Here is an 18,126-nt window from a genome sequence, read left to right on the forward strand (position 1 = left end):
TTTGAACATTGTGGTAGCCTGGAAAGCTCAGTCTGGAAACAAACACGCCAGAGCAGAGCAGCTTGGAATGATCTCATACTCTTTCAAAGATTCAGATAAGGAGAACAAGGGATTTTTTTTTTTTTTATCTTGACACAGTTATTTGTATAGATCTTGTATAGATGACTGGTGATAATAACAGCTCCCTACAGCAGTGAATGATGGAGGATGGCTCCTCCTGAACTCCTCTGGGATCGTACATGCAAGAGAGTGAAAATAGTGTACAAAGGTGATATCGCAGTCTTTTACTGACAGTTTCAAAAGCTCAAACACAAAGGATGGCAGTATAAAAGACACATAATTACAGTAATTTGTTAAGGAAGCGGAGGAAAATCGAGTATGGTAACTCACCTTCTCTTCAGCCTGAAGGGCTTGTCATTGTGATAGCTCCATTTTCACATGCAAATGTTCTTTTTTGTTGCTGTTTGTTTGTTTGTTTGTTTGTTTGTTTTAATTGCCTTTAGGTGAATTGTTACAGCACATCTCTGCACCGTCCACCTTAAAACACTGTGTTAAAAACACACCCGAGCAAATTGAGAGAACAAACAACGACAACAAGAAAGCGCCATCCTCTCATTCTAAAAATTTCAACTCCGGAGGAAGCGTGATGCTGCAGCTCGGTCCCCCTGTTGCTCCGCTGTCCTCATGGCAACAACAACCTGGCTGGGGACGCACGGGTGCCTGGTGCATGCTGGGGGATTATATGCACTAGCTCCTGGACTCCATCCAGCATACTGCACTGGATGACAGGAGGCAGGCACGGGTCAGCCAAATGCAGAGATTTCATAGCGACACCAGATGGGAATGAATTTGAAACACTTGTCACTTAAAAAAATAAAGGAATATCTATATGTCTTTTTGCTTTGTCATTTAAAAGCTTGATTAAGCCAAAGAAATGTTTAGTGCTTTAAATTAAGTAAAAAATTGTAAAAAATAAACTCTTTCATTTTCATAATTCTGATAATAGTAATAATATTAGCTTATTAAAAATTTCCTGAAACAATGGGAAACAGTGGGATTTCTGTATCTTATTCTGAGATGATAATAAAAATATTTTGGACGGGTGTTATTTGCGGATTGCAATCATGATACAACCCCTGAAGTCTTGATGGAGCTGTGTGTTTCTCCTTTGCTCTCTTTGGGTATCACATCAAGCTCTTAACTCTGCTGGTACACTCACAACTCTTCCCCTTGTATCACCAGCAAGAAGGAGACATCAATGCAAGCAATATACATCGGTCAGGCATAACATTATGACCACTGACAGGAGAAGTAAATTACTTTGATCATCTTGTTCTGCTGGGAAACTTTTGGACCTGGCATTCATGTGGATGTTACTTAGACATGTACCACCCACCTAGACCAGACCAGGCACCCCCACCCCATAGCAATGTTGATGGTAGCAGCCATCCCCAGCAGGATACACCCTGACACAGGCACATACACAAAAACTGTTTAGGAACAACTAAAAAAAAAAACATGAAGAACAGCACAAGGTGTTGACCTGGCCTCCAAATTCACTAGATCCCAAACTGATCAAGTATCTGTGGGATGATCCACAGAGGCCCCTCCCCTCAACACATAGGACCCAAAGACCCCCAGTAACAACATACTATTGCCAGACACCACAGGACACCCTCAGAAGGCCCATGTCCATTCTCTGATGAGTCAAAACTGTTTTGGAGGCACAAGGGAGACCTACACAATATTAGGAAGGTGGTCATAATGTTATGCCTGATCGGTGTAAACTCCACTGTATTCCTCCTTTATCAGAACCGTGTGGGTGTACTTTCATCAGATTTGGCATCGAAAGGCACCAAATAATCCTCCGTCTGTATTCAGACATCAATTTGTATCTTGCTACATCGTCCTTCCTGGTTGGTTCGTGGTGAACCCGTCCCATGTCAAACTAGACAGAAGAGCACATATCTGTTATGACTTCATCTTATCCCTCACAGTAAGAAGCCTATGGAGAAAAGAGGTTTCAAGGTTTTTAAGTGTGCAGTGATGGATTCTATAGCTGAGATGAGACTATGGGCGTATTAGTGTGATCTGGGCGAAGAGACTCACTCGGACTCAAGCTTAACTGTGTAAACGGGCAGGAAATGTGTACAAAGAATTAATGTAGAAACACAAGAGGAAGTAACTTTACCCTGAGAGAACTGAAAAACTTAACTCACCACAACCAGGTTAAACCCAAGTTTGGGCTCACGGATAGTTGATCTGAGTTGATCACCACTGTCTGGGTGAGACTTCATAGCTCACAAACAATTATGATGCATTATGATTTATAACAGGATCAATAAACGATTAAGTCTAAATAATAAGAAAACATTTTTCCATGAGTCAGAATGAGATGACTCTTTAGAAAGTTCTGAGTATGCTTTATATTCCCCTCTGTAATTGCATGAGTCATTGATTGTGAACCTTGAAAATGCATTTTGTCTTTGAGTTGCATCCAGCACCCACACTGCTCCTCTTTATAATTGCATTTTCTCAAACATCTCAATCAGACAAACAAGAAAAAAATAAAAAAAATAAAACAGGAGTTGGATTGGAGGTACCTGCCTCTCTGCTCAGCTGCAGGACGGCGAGGTGAGACGACACAAAGCGTGCAAGATGCCGAGTCAGGATCTTACCATCTGGTACCTCGGGGAAGCTGCGTTCATCAGCAAATCTCTGTCCAAACCCGGAGGAAAGAGCAGAGATGGACGCCAAATATAGCCCTGGACGAATCAAAGTTCAACATTGCATAATATCCGCCTGTCTTTTTTATCGTCATATCAGTCGTGCTGACTGCCAGGAGGTTTCTGGGTGACTCTCTTTTATAAAGTGGATATTTATTTTTCCTTTATTAGATGGAGTTCAGTGGGGGACCCACAGGAAATGAAAGGAACGAGAGAAAATTATTTGGTCACCAGCCGATTACTACATTATATAAATATAAAAATTATGTTACAAAAATTATATATTAATATATTATATTAAGCAATAATTCAGCCAAAGCTGCCTTTGAATGTTCTGTCCATTCTGACTTATTCGCATTTTGGTCAAAGATGACAAATAAACACATGTCCATGAGAGGACATTGTGACATGGTATTAATTTCACCAATAAATTAGAATCAAGAAAGCAAAATACACAAACAGGACCAACATAAAAGGCGTTTTTGTTGTCCTTCTTCTTACAGTATGGAGTCAGACAGTGTCCAAACACAAAGGAGGCAGCAGTCAAGAGGTAACTCGAGATAGAAACAACTTTTTAGCAACGCTCATTGCCCAACTTCAGAGCAAGAATTCACAAAACCTAGCAACGCAGATTAGAACAAAGAAAGCCACCCAGGATTAACAAAAATAAATGTAATCATCCACAAATCCATCATCCTCCATCGTCGTCGCAGTTCTCATCCACATACGTGTGGATAGTTTTGCTGAATTGCTTCCAGGTTAAGTTTAGTCCAAGTGTCTATTATTCATTTCATCCGTGACTGAGGGAGTCATTTAACTGGTTTTGCTCTGACTCATTCATTTCTGAGCGTCGTTACTCATTTACAGGTATTTCTCTCCACATTCACTTTCATTTCAGACTACTCTCGTCTGTCAGCGTTTGTCATTTGCACCTCTCACGCTGAAGGGGTATTTCAGGCCTCTGCAGCTGGACGTAAATTAGACTCACATGACAAGAGCAGATACACAGCGCTTAAAAAAAACAAAAAAAAAAACAGAAATGTTTGTACGAGGGAACTAAACTTCCTCTTTCACGGTGGGGAGGTCCTCCGTTGTGTTGAAAAGCGAGTGCAGTTCCTCCTTCCTGGGACAAACAGTTCTGATTAATCTGCAACAAGGTGAGTGAAAAAAAAAAACCTTCCTCTTGTAGTTAGTGATGTGTTTAGATGCTTGTCTGGTTTTCTGAGCAGAGATCAGTTTATTGTGTGTGGACGAGCATACGAGGGTAGAAAAGAATTGCCAGTGAGGAAGATCAGAGATTAAAGTAAAGCATACCTACACTCATTAAACTTCTCGTTTTTTTGTGGTGAGTAAATCTTTGAAAAGTCTAAATGAAACCTTCATTAACTTCAACATTAAAGTTCTACAAGTAGTACCACTTTGCTATTAAGCTCTCTTGTGCACTGAAAACTGAGTTCAACTTTAAATGCAATGTACCGTGTTGTAGTTTTAGACTTGTGAAGCATGCATATACAGTAAATATCTTTAATGTAGGATTTATGTATAACTCCCTGATGCAGCTGTGATGCTAGAGCTGTGATTAGTTTACATTATGCTTTTGTAGATCCTTTCCGTGTTTTGTTTTTGTGAGCTGTTAAAAACTCTCTTCCTGGTCATTTGATTCAATCGGTTTGTCAGTGAGCTCTTGTTTTGTAAGCACAGGCTGCAACACACGAGTAATTGAATCTAGTGAGAACACTGAGATCCTGTGCATGGTATTTTATTTGCAGGAATTTGGGGGTTTTGTCGTGTTTTGTCACACTGGACGACCTTCTGCAATGTAAAAGAAACAGTTATGCCAATAATTTGTCCTGCTTTAATAGGAAATATAAAGGAAGAAAATAAAAGCTTCAGAAATATATAACAAGCTGAGACTGTATTTTCGGTGTCTGGCCAATATTTTCTGCCACTCAGGACCTACTGTTTTACTATATAACAGCCCTGAATATATTTTGTAATAAAAAATGCTAAATACAACCTTTAAATATCTTTTTTTTTGTCCAACCAACAGAGCAAATCCCAAAGGAAATATGTTCACCATTACACAAACAAAAGCAGCTAATTCTTTAAACTGAGAGGCTTGAAGATCAGAACAATAACAATTAATCGCATCTACTCACAAAATGTAGCTGTTTTGTCTTCATTTCTTTTCCAGGATGCACATTTTGTGTGCCGCGTTGCTTCTGGCTTTTCTGGTCGTCGGCCGTTCTTCGCCTTCCTCAAACAAGCTGTGGGAAGAATGGAAAACCACACATAGCAAAGTTTACGATAATCAGGTATGAAACCGTTCTCACTCTGTTGTCACACACTTTCGTACACACTCTGTTCAGATCAGCCACTCAGCCGTTTTTTTTTTTTGTTTCAGACCGAGGTCGCCTTCAGAAGGGCAGTATGGGAGAAGAACGCGCATTTAGTGCTGAGACACAACGAGGAGGCCTCAGCAGGAAAACACAGCTTCACGTTAGGACTGAACCACTTGGCTGACATGGTAGGATCCCGGCTCCTGTAATACAGTTTCTCTAAACCGTCTAGTATTGGATCCCGGTCTTCTTGATCATTACTCATGAGCAACATCTAATCAGTTTTTCATGCACGCAGACAAAATCGAATTAAACTTCCTCAAAACATACAGCAAGCGAAAGTTCAGGTCATTATTATTCTAATTAGTTTATTGTCTCTGCATCTGCAGAAGATTCAATTTACAGAAGTCAGAGGTACATGTTTGTAATAATCACTCTGGTAAAGTTGAAATGACAAGTACAAGATGTCAACTCTTCTTGAACTCCAGCTTAAATGATGCGCCGGTGAAATCTCGAGGCCAACTTGCAAAAACCGACCTCAAAACAGGACAAAGTCAGTCAGAAAAAATTAAAAATAATTAAAGATGTTGTGACTTTTTGAGCTACAAGATCCGGGAGTTTAAGCTTACTCTGCTGTTTATGTACAAAGGGTGATTGATAAGATAGAAGGAGTTAGAAAACCTTTCAACACAGTCTTGATCATTTTAGAAGTCGTCGCCTTATACCTCCAGAAAGTGGTTTGGTATCATCATCACTTCTTCATCGTGCTGTAAGAAAAAATGCCCTGTTCATATCTGGTATTAACACTACTGATACTTATGATCAGGACTCAAGACTCGTGTAAAAACCAGGTCTGAACAGGGGCCTACTGTTGCCACCATGTTGTTATGGGATGACGACGGCGCAAAGACGGATGGCGTTCACTTTCTCTAACTTGCAACTTACGGTTACCTGAAACAGAAACAGTTAGCAGCGTCAGACTTTCTGCATGGCCGCTCAACTGTGTAAATCATCTCCTTCTACCTCAGGCTATAAACTCATCAATCAGCCCTCATATGAAATGATTTGCATCTTCTTCTTTTTTTAATCCTTCCTGCTGCGTTCAGCTGAATTATTACACTCATAACTCACATGATCACAGTAAAACACCATTCTGTGGCATAACAGAAAAAAAAAAAAAATCCAAGATGGAAAATGATCAGGGATTAAAGTAATCGGACATCATTCCACTGTTTAGGACAGAAGTGTATCTGAGAGACCTCTGGTGGATACAAACTGCATGACAAACAGTTTAGCAGTGAAAAAAAAAACAACACTTAAAAGTACTTCTCTACTGTATGTCGTTGCCACTGTGACCTCAGCTTCCTTCATAGATACTGACCTTTTGTTTGTGCAAGGCGGACGTCACCGACCAACACAGTTAATCTGCATTTAAACCTGTAAGCTTAATTTAAACCCAAATGTATAGAGCAGCTCTAATCTTCCTTCATACAATCTGATTAATTTAATCCAGTATGGCTTGGGTCAGCCTGGACAATCGGGACTCTTGCGTGACCTGCGGTACATCTGGGCAAGTTAATAAAGCAACTGGCCAGCGTGCATATTTGAGGATACGACCGCTGGTAAATTGAATGTGGTGCAAACTTTCAAGTGCCAGCCACAGATTGATTATATGACTTTTTTAAAAACAGATTTTAGGTGCATATTTCATATAAAATAACACCTTTCTGTTTTAAACATTTGACTCTAATGTGCATGTTAAAATGCAAATTAAAGACGATGTAGAGCACATACATGGCATATCTGTCTTTTCGCAGGCTTTTCTGTATTACAGTGGGGTTTCCTTTGTCTAAAAATGACGGTTTGAGGTGTAAAAATATGCATAAGCCACACAGGAAGGACATTATTAAGGTACCTTGCGGAGGAGGGTTTATTTTTTGATGGTAAAGACGTCAGGGAGCCAGAGCAGTAAAGCCTGGATGGGCGTGACGTGTTCACTCTGCGGGAAACTGGCAGAAATGTGTGGGACTCCTGCAAGCTTTTGGCCTGCAGTCAGAGGACAGTGTGTTACAGTTGCCTTGGAGAATAAGGAGCAGCGCAGCTTTTCATTCGTGCAAAAACAAACAAAAAAAATAAATAAATGAAAAGGTGTTATGATCAATAAGAATGTCCAGTACAGCAAGATCTTGCATCAAAGATGAAAATGGAATAGACAGACCTGCAGCAGAGCTGAACTCACCTGAGAAAGGAGTATTAGAATTATATAAAATCAAGAGATCATTCATGGCCTTAAATAGAGCCGTTTCAAATCAAGATAAATATAATGACATGCTTGAAACTGTTTAATTGTTCCCTTAAATTCTTGCACATTCAGTGACACCATATAGGGACGTGTCGTGGTTGCAGTTTTTGACTTCACCACTAGTCTCCACCACTGGACCTTTTCTCAGAGATCATCACTAATCTTTTTTTCTTTTCCGTTAAGACCACCGAGGAGATCAATGAGAACCTGAACGGTTTCAAGCTGGAGAATCCTGACAGTTTCACAAATGCCACATTTAAGGATGCCAGCGGCTTGGCAGCACCTCAGAGTGTCGACTGGAGGAAAGACGGCCTGGTCGGCCCAGTGAGAAACCAGGTGAGCTCAGCTGTTTGAACTGAGGAAATGACCAAAATCTAATGAAACCAGTAAAACTAAATGTTCTCCTTCGTGCTCCAAGGGGTTCTGTGGGTCGTGCTGGGCTTTCAGCTCTTTGGGAGCCCTCGAGGGCCAGATGAAGAAGAAAACTGGCGTCCTCGTTACCCTGAGTCCTCAGAACCTGGTGGACTGCAGCACCAACGTGGGGAACCTCGGCTGCAGAGGGGGGTTCATCTCTAAGGCCTACACGTACATCATTCGCAACGAAGGCGTCGACTCGGAGAGCTTTTACCCCTACGAACGCAAGGTGAGTAAACACACTCACATGCCAAAACATTAGGTACACTGGTGGAAACAGTCCTGCACAAAAAACTATTTATGACCGTTATGGTAATTGAACTGGATGATCATTTTGGAGGATGCAGTTTGTGGTGCTGACTACAATGGGGTTGCCAAAATAATAGAAACAAGTGACAGTACAACACAATATGTTCAATAGTGCTATGAACAGCAGACTAAAGACAGCAGACTGATATATTAGCATGCATTCGTTTTCACTTTCGTACCTAATGAACTGTGAGGGCATGTGCAAATTATGTGCTTCTTCCGTGGTTTGTTTGTTTCTCTCGTTCTTTTCTGGTGGAGTGCGTTGTTCCAGTTTAATTAAAACCTACAACATAATTTCCTAAACGCTGGTGTGAAGTCCATTGTATACAGTAATTAATCAGGATTTCTCATTATATTCCAGAGCCGCAATTATGTATTTTTCACAGATGTGTTAAAACGTTAGAGAACACCTGTGAGATGGTGTGAGAATTTTAATTTGCATATCGTGCACATGATATGTTCCACCTGCACAGCTCCTTAATGTAAATACAGTACGTCCCCTTCTCTGTTTGTTTTGCAGAACGGAAAATGCCGGTATTCGGTGAAGGGGAGGGCGGCTTATTGCTCTGACTACCGCATCCTTCCAAGGGGAGAGGAAAGGAGCCTGCAGGCCGCTGTGGCGTCAGTGGGGCCGATCGCTGTGGCCGTGAATGCCATGCTGCCGTCCTTCCACCTGTACAAAGGAGGTGAGGATGAATGGTAGATCACAGCATGGAGCTTTAGTTTAAGTGACACCTCAGAAGAACTTTATTCATTGCACATTTAAAGTGTGCAGTGGTCCATACTTTGGTTTCCAAATTAAACACCTAAAGGTTTTGTTTAATCTGCTAAACTACTATCAGTTCCTTTTGCTTCAGCAATTTTCTTTCTTATAACATTTGTTCAGTAATATCTGCCACAACTCACTGTCAGTTGTTCGTAAGTCCAGATTTCTGACTGAGTTATTCAACTTTCCACAAAGTAGCAGAAAGGTTTCTAACATTTTCAGAAAAACAATGTGAACTGTTACATTACGTTAGCAGCCACAAACTGTATGTGTCAGACATAATCAGATAATATTGTCAGATTATTTAATTTTCTCATCTCTTAGGTTTATACAACGTACCCAACTGCAACCCCAGGCTCATAAACCACGCCGTGCTGGTGGTGGGCTACGGCACTGATGCAGGGCAGGACTACTGGCTCGTGAAAAACAGGTGAACTCGTCTAGAACCTCGTCTAGAAAGTGAAAAAGGAGTTTCCCCCATAATGTATGCCTGATATTAACCTTTTTTTTGCGGTTTCAGCTGGGGAACTGCGTGGGGAGAAAAAGGCTTCATTCGGATTGCCAGGAACAAGAATAACCTATGTGGCATTGCCAGCTTTGCAGTCTACCCAATTGTGTGAAAATTTAGGTAATTTAATTTAATGTTAGAGACCACGTGTTAGTTGTCTTTAAATACGTTTAACGCCTAAAATGCAGAAAGTCAAAAATAATGACAATAAAAAGGTTGAAAAGTTCATTTTTTACAATACTTCACATGTGCAAGTTTCACATCAGTAAAATCTTGTGTTTTATACTGTAACTGTATTTCATGTATTTATTGAAATATAGGTTTTTAAATGATGCTTTGCTCTCTGTGCACTAAAGTAAACTTGATGGACTCAACATTGCATGTTAAATATTATTATTGCTCATAATAGCAGTTATTCTTGCTGTATATTTACAGATATTGTGAGGGAATCTTTATTTAAATAACTGGATTGCTTTTGGATTTTGTTGTAAATATAAAGGTTCTTCAGTCCACTATATCTCTGCGTTGTTCTTCTTGGTCTGACTTCATTTGCTTTTTTTCATTGAATTAATCAGACATAAACAGAGAAATGCCCTTTCCTGATCTATTCAAACTACTTATCAGAGGAGGAAGCTCAGTGACTGTAGATATGCTAGTAAAGTGCCGCAATCAACACAAGTAGCATCAGCAGTAGCAGGATAAGATATTAGAAATAGTAGAACTTGTCTGTTTGTATTAGTATTGATGTAAAACTTTTGTAAAGGGAAAAAAATTAAGATTCAGCAAAACCAGTGTTAGAAACAAATAATTTTCCCCCTTTTTCTTTCCCTCTTTTTTTTTAAATTTTTTTTTTATTTTTTTTACAGTTGATCAAATTAATTAAATGACTGAGTAGAATGCAGTTGCTTTCAAGTCTGAACTCACAAATAAATATCACCTGAATATACATGGTGATTTCTAAGGTTTAGAAATGTGAATAAAGCAATTCTCCTGCGTTTGAATATTTGTGCCAAGCAAACTGAATTCACAGGTGTACATTTATGTGCAACCGATTCACACTACTTATGTGAGGACTAATGTTTCTTGTCTGTTTCCAGTGAAAAGAAAAAAGGTTTTCAGATCCACTACACACAACCTGCTGGCGTCCTAACACTCAGAATGAATGAATGCTGTTTATCTGTGTTGTGTTTCTGCTGCCACCAAGTGGCCGAACAAGTCACTCAATTAAAGTGTAATTCTTTGCAGGTGTGCAGTGAGCGTGGGGATAAATACCTGGCGGTTTTGCAGTTGTTGTCTTTTTTTAGTACAGCCTGGACGGCTATTCAGGTAGGTCACGTTTTAGAGACTCTATATTCAAAGTAAAGATAAAAGCTTATCAGGTGGTGTTGATTTCTGCAGTTTCGCCTAGAAATGCTGTCGCGTTTTAATCACACTACTTCTAAATGTGAATTGATGTCACCTGGTAGTGAGTGAACTGTGCCGCTGCGGCCATCCGGTCCACGACGAGAACCAGGCCTCCGGTGTCGTTTAAAACTTTTATCTTCTCAGTTTGAGCGCCAACTTTCGTTTCCCAGATCCCAAAATGGTTTGGAGCGTGCTTTTCCCTGTCTTGTGTGGATTTGCAGCGGCCATTACCAGTTCGGAAATGGATCGGCACTGGGAGCTGTGGAAGAAGATGCATAACAAAGTGTATTCTCATCAGGTAAAAGCCTTTGTCTTCGGTCCACTCAAACTAGGCGCTTAAAGTAGATTACTTTAAGTCTGATTAATGAGTTGAGCAGTCCGCTGGTGTCAGCTGTGCCTCTGGTTGACCTGGTAAAGTAAATGTGTTAAAGGCATGAAAATATGTTTAAAGAACTTAAATTAAGAACCGTAACTAGTCTTGTTTCCCTGCATTATGTGGATGTGCAATGATTCTTGCCCTAGTCCACCCACAACCGTCTTTGTCTCTTAAACACTGATATTACTGTTGACCTATTCCAGATTGAGGAGCTGGGTCGCAGACGGATATGGGAAGAAAACTTGGAGATGATTAATGTCCATAACCTGGAAACCTCTTTGGGCCTGCACACCTACGAGCTGGCAATGAACCACTTAGGAGACCTGGTGAGAACTTTCCTCAAAAACCACTCCAAGATGAGTTCATGTGGGCGATGGTTACGGGCTTTTTCAGCATTGTTGGGATTATTTTTTTTTCTTGGTGATGAAACAATTGGCTAATTCCTCTTGAGATTAACTTTGGAAAGTCTTTTGCTAACAGACCACTCAGGAGATCGCAGGCACTTTCGCAGGCACCATCGTGCCGTCTGACCTGGAGAGAGGTCCTTCGAACTTTGTTGACGTCAATGTCTCTCTGCCAGTTTCACTAGACTGGAGAGACAAGGGACTGGTAACTGATGTCAAAATGCAGGTGAGGGCTTGGTTTGCCACCCTAAATAATATTAGACTATAAATATATACAATCTGTACATTTCCTTTGTGTTGTCTAGGGTTCATGTGGCTCTTGTTGGGCCTTCAGTGCAGTTGGAGCTCTGGAGGGACAACTTAAGAAGTCTACAGGTGTTTTGATGTCCCTCAGTCCTCAGAATCTGGTGGACTGCTCCACAAAGTACGGCAACCACGGATGCAACGGTGGCTTCATGACATCCGCTTTCGAGTACGTCATTAAAAACAAAGGCATCGACTCGGAGGCTGCTTATCCCTACAAAGCGAAGGTGAGCTAGATTTTGCAAAGTTTGCACTGAAGGCGCACTGCCATCAAAGCAAGACATTTACAACCATTAATGCACACCTTTCAGAATGGCCGCTGCAAATACAACCGAGAGTATCGGGCTGCAAACTGCTCGGGATATTCCTTCTTGCCAAAGGGAGATGAGTTTGCACTGAAAACAGCCTTGGCTGACATCGGCCCCATCTCTGTTGCAATTGACGCTTCCAGGCCGAAGTTTGTTTTCTATCGTCATGGTGAGAGGTTATGGCTTCTGGCTTCTTTGAAATTATACTCTAGTTTAATTTTAGTTATGAGGAAGTGAGCTCTTGTATAGAAGTCTTGTTTCAATTTGTGTTTTTTTTTTTTTTTTTTTTTTTTCTTCCTTCCTTCTGTGGCCTGACAGGTGTGTACAGAGATCACACATGCACCCACAACGTGAACCATGGTGTCCTGGTTGTGGGCTACGGCAGAGAGAGGGGACATGACTACTGGCTGGTCAAAAACAGGTTTGACTGAGAAGTCCATCTTCGCACGTTTCCTTGGTTTTTGAAATTTATTACGAATGTAACTGCTTCATTTGCAGTTGGAGCAAAAACTACGGAGATGAAGGATACATCAAGATGGCTCGGAACAGACACAACCAGTGTGGCATCGCTCTCTTTGCTTGTTTTCCCATCTTGTGATCAGAGGATCTGTTTTTCTTTTTGGAAGCACGTCTTTTTAAATAAACCAGTTTATGCCTAAACTCAGGAGCGTCAAACTCATTTTAGTTCGGGGGCCACGTAAAGCCCAATTTGTTCAGAAGTTTAGTCCTGGGGCTCAGTGTTGTGTTTACTTCTTTCTAAAACGGTGGACAAATTAGGAATAGCTCTTTGCAAATTCATGCCACGGGCTGGATTAGACCCTCTGGCAGGCCGCCCATGGCCAACGGGCTGCATGTTTGACACCTGTGCCTTAACTTGTGGATTTGATTTTTTTTTTTTTTTTTTTTTTTTTTTTAATATTACATGCATCTTATATTTTGGTGTACCAAACTGAAGCCACTAGATTGCTCCAGTATTATACAGAAACCTTTGAGCTGTCCAGCTTCTAGGACATCTCCACCACAGGGAAAACGAGGAGCATCCTTGGATGTATACCAAGCCAAATATCCAGGCCACTTAAACATGCTGACCACACCTGAAATGTTATCTGTACTAATCACGGCAAGTGTTGCTTCAAAAAAGTCCAAAAGACCATGGATGCAAATGGCTTATGAAATGCAGTTCAATATCTGGGCCCGTATTCCTAAAGATTCTTAGCGCTAAGAGTTGCTCCTAGTGGCCAAATTCTAAGAAAATTCTTAGAATCGTGACGTTTCCCTCTCAAAGTTAGGAGTAGCTCCTAGTAAAGATAAAAGCTATTCCTAAAGAATCTTAGCTCTTAAGAGTGCTCCTAAGGTGAGATCTGCTAAGAGCAGGGAGGAGGACTTTTAGGAGGCTTAGGAATTTCTTAAGCAGAGGAGAAAATGGCTGAAAGAAGAGGCAGGAGAGATATTCTCCAAACAATGAATGACAATCAAGCTTGTTACAATCGCAATACAGTGGTCCCTCGTTTATCGCGGGAGTTACGTTCTAAAAATAACCTGCGATAGGCGAAATCCGCGAAGTAGTCAGTTTTATTTTTTACAATGATTATAAATGTTTTAAGGTTGCAAAACCCCTCACTACACACTTTATACACTTTTCTCAATAACTTGCAAACATACCGCACTTCAGTCACACTGCCAGCGATCAAAGATACTGTATATGTAAATTTGCAACAATTCTGTAGAAGGCCGTACGGGGGAGATTGACAATGGTCTACAGTCCCTTAGCCAATCAGGACGCAGAAGACGACACGCAGCCTCTCCCTTAGCCAATCAGGACGCAGAAAACAATGCGCAGTAAAAAAAAAAAAAAAAAAAAAGCATGAAACATTGCACTAAAAAAATCCGCGAGGCCGGATGGGAGGCGAGGGACTACTGTATCACCGGAAATGAAAGTCATCACAACACTGAGGTATTTAGCAACAGGAAAAATGCAAAAATGCAACAATGCAGCAGTGATGACTTGGGGCCAAATCTACGTCTCTAAACACTTTTATTCTCATTGAACAGTTGATCCAGAAGCAAACACTGTTCCTCTTCAGTTGGGTTTCCTACTTCATTTCTTCTCCACTGCTGTTCGGTTTTTGGAAGATTTGAACACCAACCAACACTGCTTCTTCTAGGCTGGTTAGCAATCACAGAAATTGATGAAAGCTGAGCCATTTTATTCTTGTTAATACCAAATAGGTGAAGTGCAAAATGTTACTAGTGTGGTAAATGAATGAAAGCAAACAAATAGAACTATCAGCATGTGAATACTGTGGTAGTGACCTGAGTTTAATCACACATTTTATAGGATACTTTTTAAAGTATAGCGTACTATTTATTTATTTTTATGTAAAGTATTATTTATAATTATACAGTCTTAAGTCAATTAATTTGATGTCTATTCTAGGCCAATTATCACCAAAAGTGTATTTTTATCCAGCTTTTAGGATCAACCAATCACACCTCTTGAAATGATGACTCATACCTAGCAACGGGGTCAACCACACCTCCTCACTAAGATAAGAGTTTCTGTCCATTCCTTGCTAAGAGTTCTCTAAGAATTTTCTGGAATCACTCCTAAGCTAAGACTCCTAGCTAGGAATTTTTAGGCTAAGATAGGAGCTCTCTGAGAGGATTCTTAGAATCTTTAGGAATACGGGCCCTGATTTGTATCCTTAGGAAAACTACCAGCTGCTGCAGAAAGATATTCCACAGTTGCTGCAGCTGTCGAAGATGGAATAACTTTAAAGTAATATTTGAAACCTTTCACTGCGGCAGAAATGCTTTAGGGAGTCAAGCGAGGTTGAATAAAGCAAAGTCCACATGAGGGAGGAGGAGGTCGATGAATGGGTCAACCACAGCTTTCACCAAGGGAAGGGCATGTCGGTTAAAACAAAAGTTCAAATATTTTTCTTGTCCACTTTGGTTGGGGTTCAGAAAACATCTTGGCTTGTGTTATAAAATAAACTCCTTTACAATGTTTATCACTTATTAGGATTTTCTGGCAGGAACCCTTGATGACAAACTTCCATTATGTGCCTTCTAATAGAAGCAACACACCCAAGGCCCCAAACACTGGCAGAGTAATTGAGCTCATCTGTTACGGCTGCAGAGATACATCAGTGGGAAAAGGTTCATCCGCTGGTAAACAACAAATTAACCTCCTGAAATCATACGACACAAACACACTTTGTCTTAATTTAAAATTCTGGCGTGCACTTGGCGGCAGTTGTCTGCTGACTGACCCGGAGGTGGAGGAAACTAATTATCAGGAGGCATCCACGGAGCTGAGGTTTTCCTGAACCCAGCAAGCGTCAGTGAGAGCTACAGACCACACATCTGCAGCTAATCAGTGGACTGATGCAGTGAAGATGTTGTTCCAAAGTCCGAAAATAAACAGATTTCGTGTCAATGAGCAATGCAATCAACAATGCTGGTTTTCTTTAAGTTTTATTTCCATTATGATTTATCATTTTCTTCAGAGAACTGGATAAATGGCACAAAAGTGCAAATCCCAGCATAAAGAACAACTCTCACATAAAATAAATACAGCACCTTTTCAGCATCACTAAAATAGTCTCAATATCCAGAAGTAATAAATACTGAATTTACCAAGATTTTCAGTCTTCATTTACAAAACACAGAGACAACACACAATAGATTTTTTGTCATATTGAGCTTTTTTTTGTTTTTGTTTTTTTAGTTTTCCACAATCTTTTTGTTCCACAAACTCCTTATTGGCACGTACATCTACAGTTTCTACACACAGTACATTGAATTTTTGAATTGAACTCACATTTAGAGTTTTTATCAGTTAATAAACAGGTCAAACTAAAGAAAACACAAACGGAGACTCCTTCGGTCCCAACTACGGCAAAGGATTCTTGCAGTTCTTTGCTGATGAAGGAGCTGTTTTCTGGCATTGGGGGTCGATCCATTTTTTGTTTCGTTTTTTTTTTTTTTTATCCGGGAATCGTCCAGGACTGATCTGTGTGCTCTTAAGTGTCGAGTAGACAGAAGCCATGCCATCAAAAAGTCCTCAACATGCTTTAATAAACCGCCATCACTGAACAAGGGAAGTCTTCGGGCTGGTGTTTCTGACCACAACGCTGCCATCATTATAGATTCAAAATAGCGACCCTTCTTTATAGTTTATACATTAATATGTATATATATTTATATATATATATAAATATATATATAGAATGAGAACTCTACACATAGTAACATTAAACAGTTTTACATTTTGCTGGAGCTTCAATTTGGCAGAGGGCGCTCTTTGAGTTGATAAACTGTGGTCCGTTTGACTTCCTGTTTCCTCAGACTTGGGGAAAGCCTCCACTTTATTGCTCACGCTTCCCCCGTTTTTTTTATACGGACTCGCGTAAACCAATCAAATACGTACGCCATCTATGCACATTTCTGACTCCCTTCACTTCACTTATTGCCCCTTATCCGGCCATGGCTGTCTTGCATCTCTGTGACAAGACACACTGCATGATTACAAGCATCCTCCTCAGAAATTCAGGCATATATATATATGTATATATATATAGTTACCTGGGTCTAAAAGGTAAACAGGGGGCACAGTCACCACTAACTTACTTTCAGAACACATACTCAAGTTTCACCAATTTTAACCCCACTTTGATTAAGAACAATCACTGCAAGCAACAAATCTATGTCATCATACAACAATGAAAACACTAGTTCTTGCTTTAGACAAAAACAGCTGGCATACAGGACGTCCAAGAAGTCAGACAATACGATACAAACATGCGTCACGATCGGTTGAGTACAGAAGGCTCTGCGGGGGAGGGGGGAGGCCAATCTTTGTGAATTTCACGATCAGTTTCTAAACAGAAGAGCTGGCTGCACGTTACCTCACGTGGGGTTTGTTTTAAAGACTGATCAGCAAAAAGAGCTATTGTGAAGAACAACGCGTTCATTTCTATACTGCATATATTGTTGGATTCGTGCTTTTTTGTCGTGTTAATATATCCCATGGTCCCCAGCTGAGCTGAATTCAACGCAGGGATGAAAACTTTGCAACAGAAAAGAGTAGAAAAATATGTGACAGACGATTTAGTCAACACACACACACACACAAACACACAAGCAGGCCGACGTGCATCCACACACTCGTTGAACAGGTCTGTTCCTCAGAATCTAGATTTCGACAGCACTGAAGATATACACCGTAAATGAGGAGACTGATACCAATCTCTGCTGAAAATGGAGCTACAGTCAACAGGCGGCTAGGTTAGCTTAGCACAACGGGTGTAACAATAGAGGAAGACAGGCCGTTTCCCCGTGTCTCGTCTCTTTATGCTGAGCTTTTTTTTTTTTAACTTTCTCGGGGAGATGATAACAGCTCTAAAAGACATGCATGCAATCCAGAGGACATTCTTTTAGGTCAAAACATCACACCGTCCTCCCACTCACTGATTGTCAGCACACGTATTCATGTACACCTTTGGAAAATGATCTGAAGTACAGTGATATGTATAAATAAGGATTTCCTTTTAGGCTCTGTCCAATTCATATCAGAGTTACTGCATGTATTTTAGTACGTACTTGTGCACGCTTAAAGACTTTCCCCTTCTCTGGCAGGAATGGATGAATGACTCAGCCCTTGAAATTAAATTGTGTTTCCCTTTTTTTTGCTGCACCGCCTGATCAGTCACACTTCTTCTTCTTTGTCTTTTGGTCCCATTTGATTTGTGCTTATGATATAATGAACTGTTGTTGTGACTTTTTTAGATGCTTTGAACGCAAGCAAAACAACCAAATGGCTCTTAACTCTCAAGGTCCACTTAACGAGATTTTTCAAGGAGCTTTCATTCATCCTGACACATGAGGATACTGCATCTGACAGGCACAGTTGAAAGCCCTGGGAAAAGCTAGTAAAGTGGATCTTAGAACGAACTTTCACAC

General features: G+C 40.5%; 2 protein-coding genes across 3 annotated transcripts; both read left to right on the forward strand.

Moving 5' to 3' along the window:
• Nucleotides 1-3,437: 3,437 nt before the first annotated feature.
• ctss1 (cathepsin S, ortholog 1) lies at nucleotides 3,438-9,869 on the forward strand. 2 transcript variants are annotated; one of them, XM_084562798.1, is made up of 8 exons: nucleotides 3,440-3,883; nucleotides 4,921-5,041; nucleotides 5,131-5,253; nucleotides 7,551-7,703; nucleotides 7,786-8,010; nucleotides 8,611-8,776; nucleotides 9,181-9,286; nucleotides 9,377-9,869. In XM_084562798.1, the coding sequence occupies exons 2-8, from the start codon at nucleotides 4,922-4,924 to the stop codon at nucleotides 9,474-9,476; spliced, it is 993 nt and encodes a 330-aa protein (XP_084418924.1). In that variant the 5' UTR covers nucleotides 3,440-3,883; nucleotide 4,921; the 3' UTR covers nucleotides 9,477-9,869. The 2 variants fall into 2 exon arrangements, with proteins under 2 accessions (XP_084418925.1, XP_084418924.1); XM_084562799.1 differs by lacking the exon at nucleotides 5,131-5,253 and having other exon boundaries at nucleotides 3,438-3,883.
• Nucleotides 9,870-10,671: 802 nt separating this feature from the next.
• LOC311501661 (cathepsin S-like) lies at nucleotides 10,672-12,819 on the forward strand. The gene is made up of 8 exons (XM_084563619.1): nucleotides 10,672-10,690; nucleotides 10,939-11,066; nucleotides 11,348-11,470; nucleotides 11,625-11,774; nucleotides 11,854-12,078; nucleotides 12,163-12,328; nucleotides 12,478-12,580; nucleotides 12,658-12,819. Exons 2-8 carry the CDS (start codon nucleotides 10,947-10,949, stop codon nucleotides 12,755-12,757), a joined length of 987 nt encoding a protein of 328 aa, XP_084419745.1. The 5' UTR covers nucleotides 10,672-10,690; nucleotides 10,939-10,946; the 3' UTR covers nucleotides 12,758-12,819.
• The last annotated feature ends 5,307 nt before the right edge of the window (nucleotides 12,820-18,126 follow it).

This window comes from Chelon labrosus, assembly GCF_963514085.1.
Source record: "Chelon labrosus genome assembly, chromosome: 16".
Lineage (NCBI taxonomy): Eukaryota > Metazoa > Chordata > Actinopteri > Mugiliformes > Mugilidae > Chelon > Chelon labrosus.

Coding starts and splice junctions, on each gene's coding strand:
- ctss1 (XM_084562798.1), top strand. CDS start 4,922: ATGCACATTTTGTGTGCCGCGTTGCTTCTGGCTTTTCTGGTCGTCGGC. Junction 8,011..8,610: donor TTTACCCCTACGAACGCAAG/GTGAGTAAACAC, acceptor TTTGTTTTGCAG/AACGGAAAATGCCGGTATTC. Junction 9,287..9,376: donor TACTGGCTCGTGAAAAACAG/GTGAACTCGTCT, acceptor TTGCGGTTTCAG/CTGGGGAACTGCGTGGGGAG.
- LOC311501661 (XM_084563619.1), top strand. CDS start 10,947: ATGGTTTGGAGCGTGCTTTTCCCTGTCTTGTGTGGATTTGCAGCGGCC. Junction 11,067..11,347: donor ACAAAGTGTATTCTCATCAG/GTAAAAGCCTTT, acceptor GACCTATTCCAG/ATTGAGGAGCTGGGTCGCAG. Junction 11,471..11,624: donor TGAACCACTTAGGAGACCTG/GTGAGAACTTTC, acceptor TTTTGCTAACAG/ACCACTCAGGAGATCGCAGG.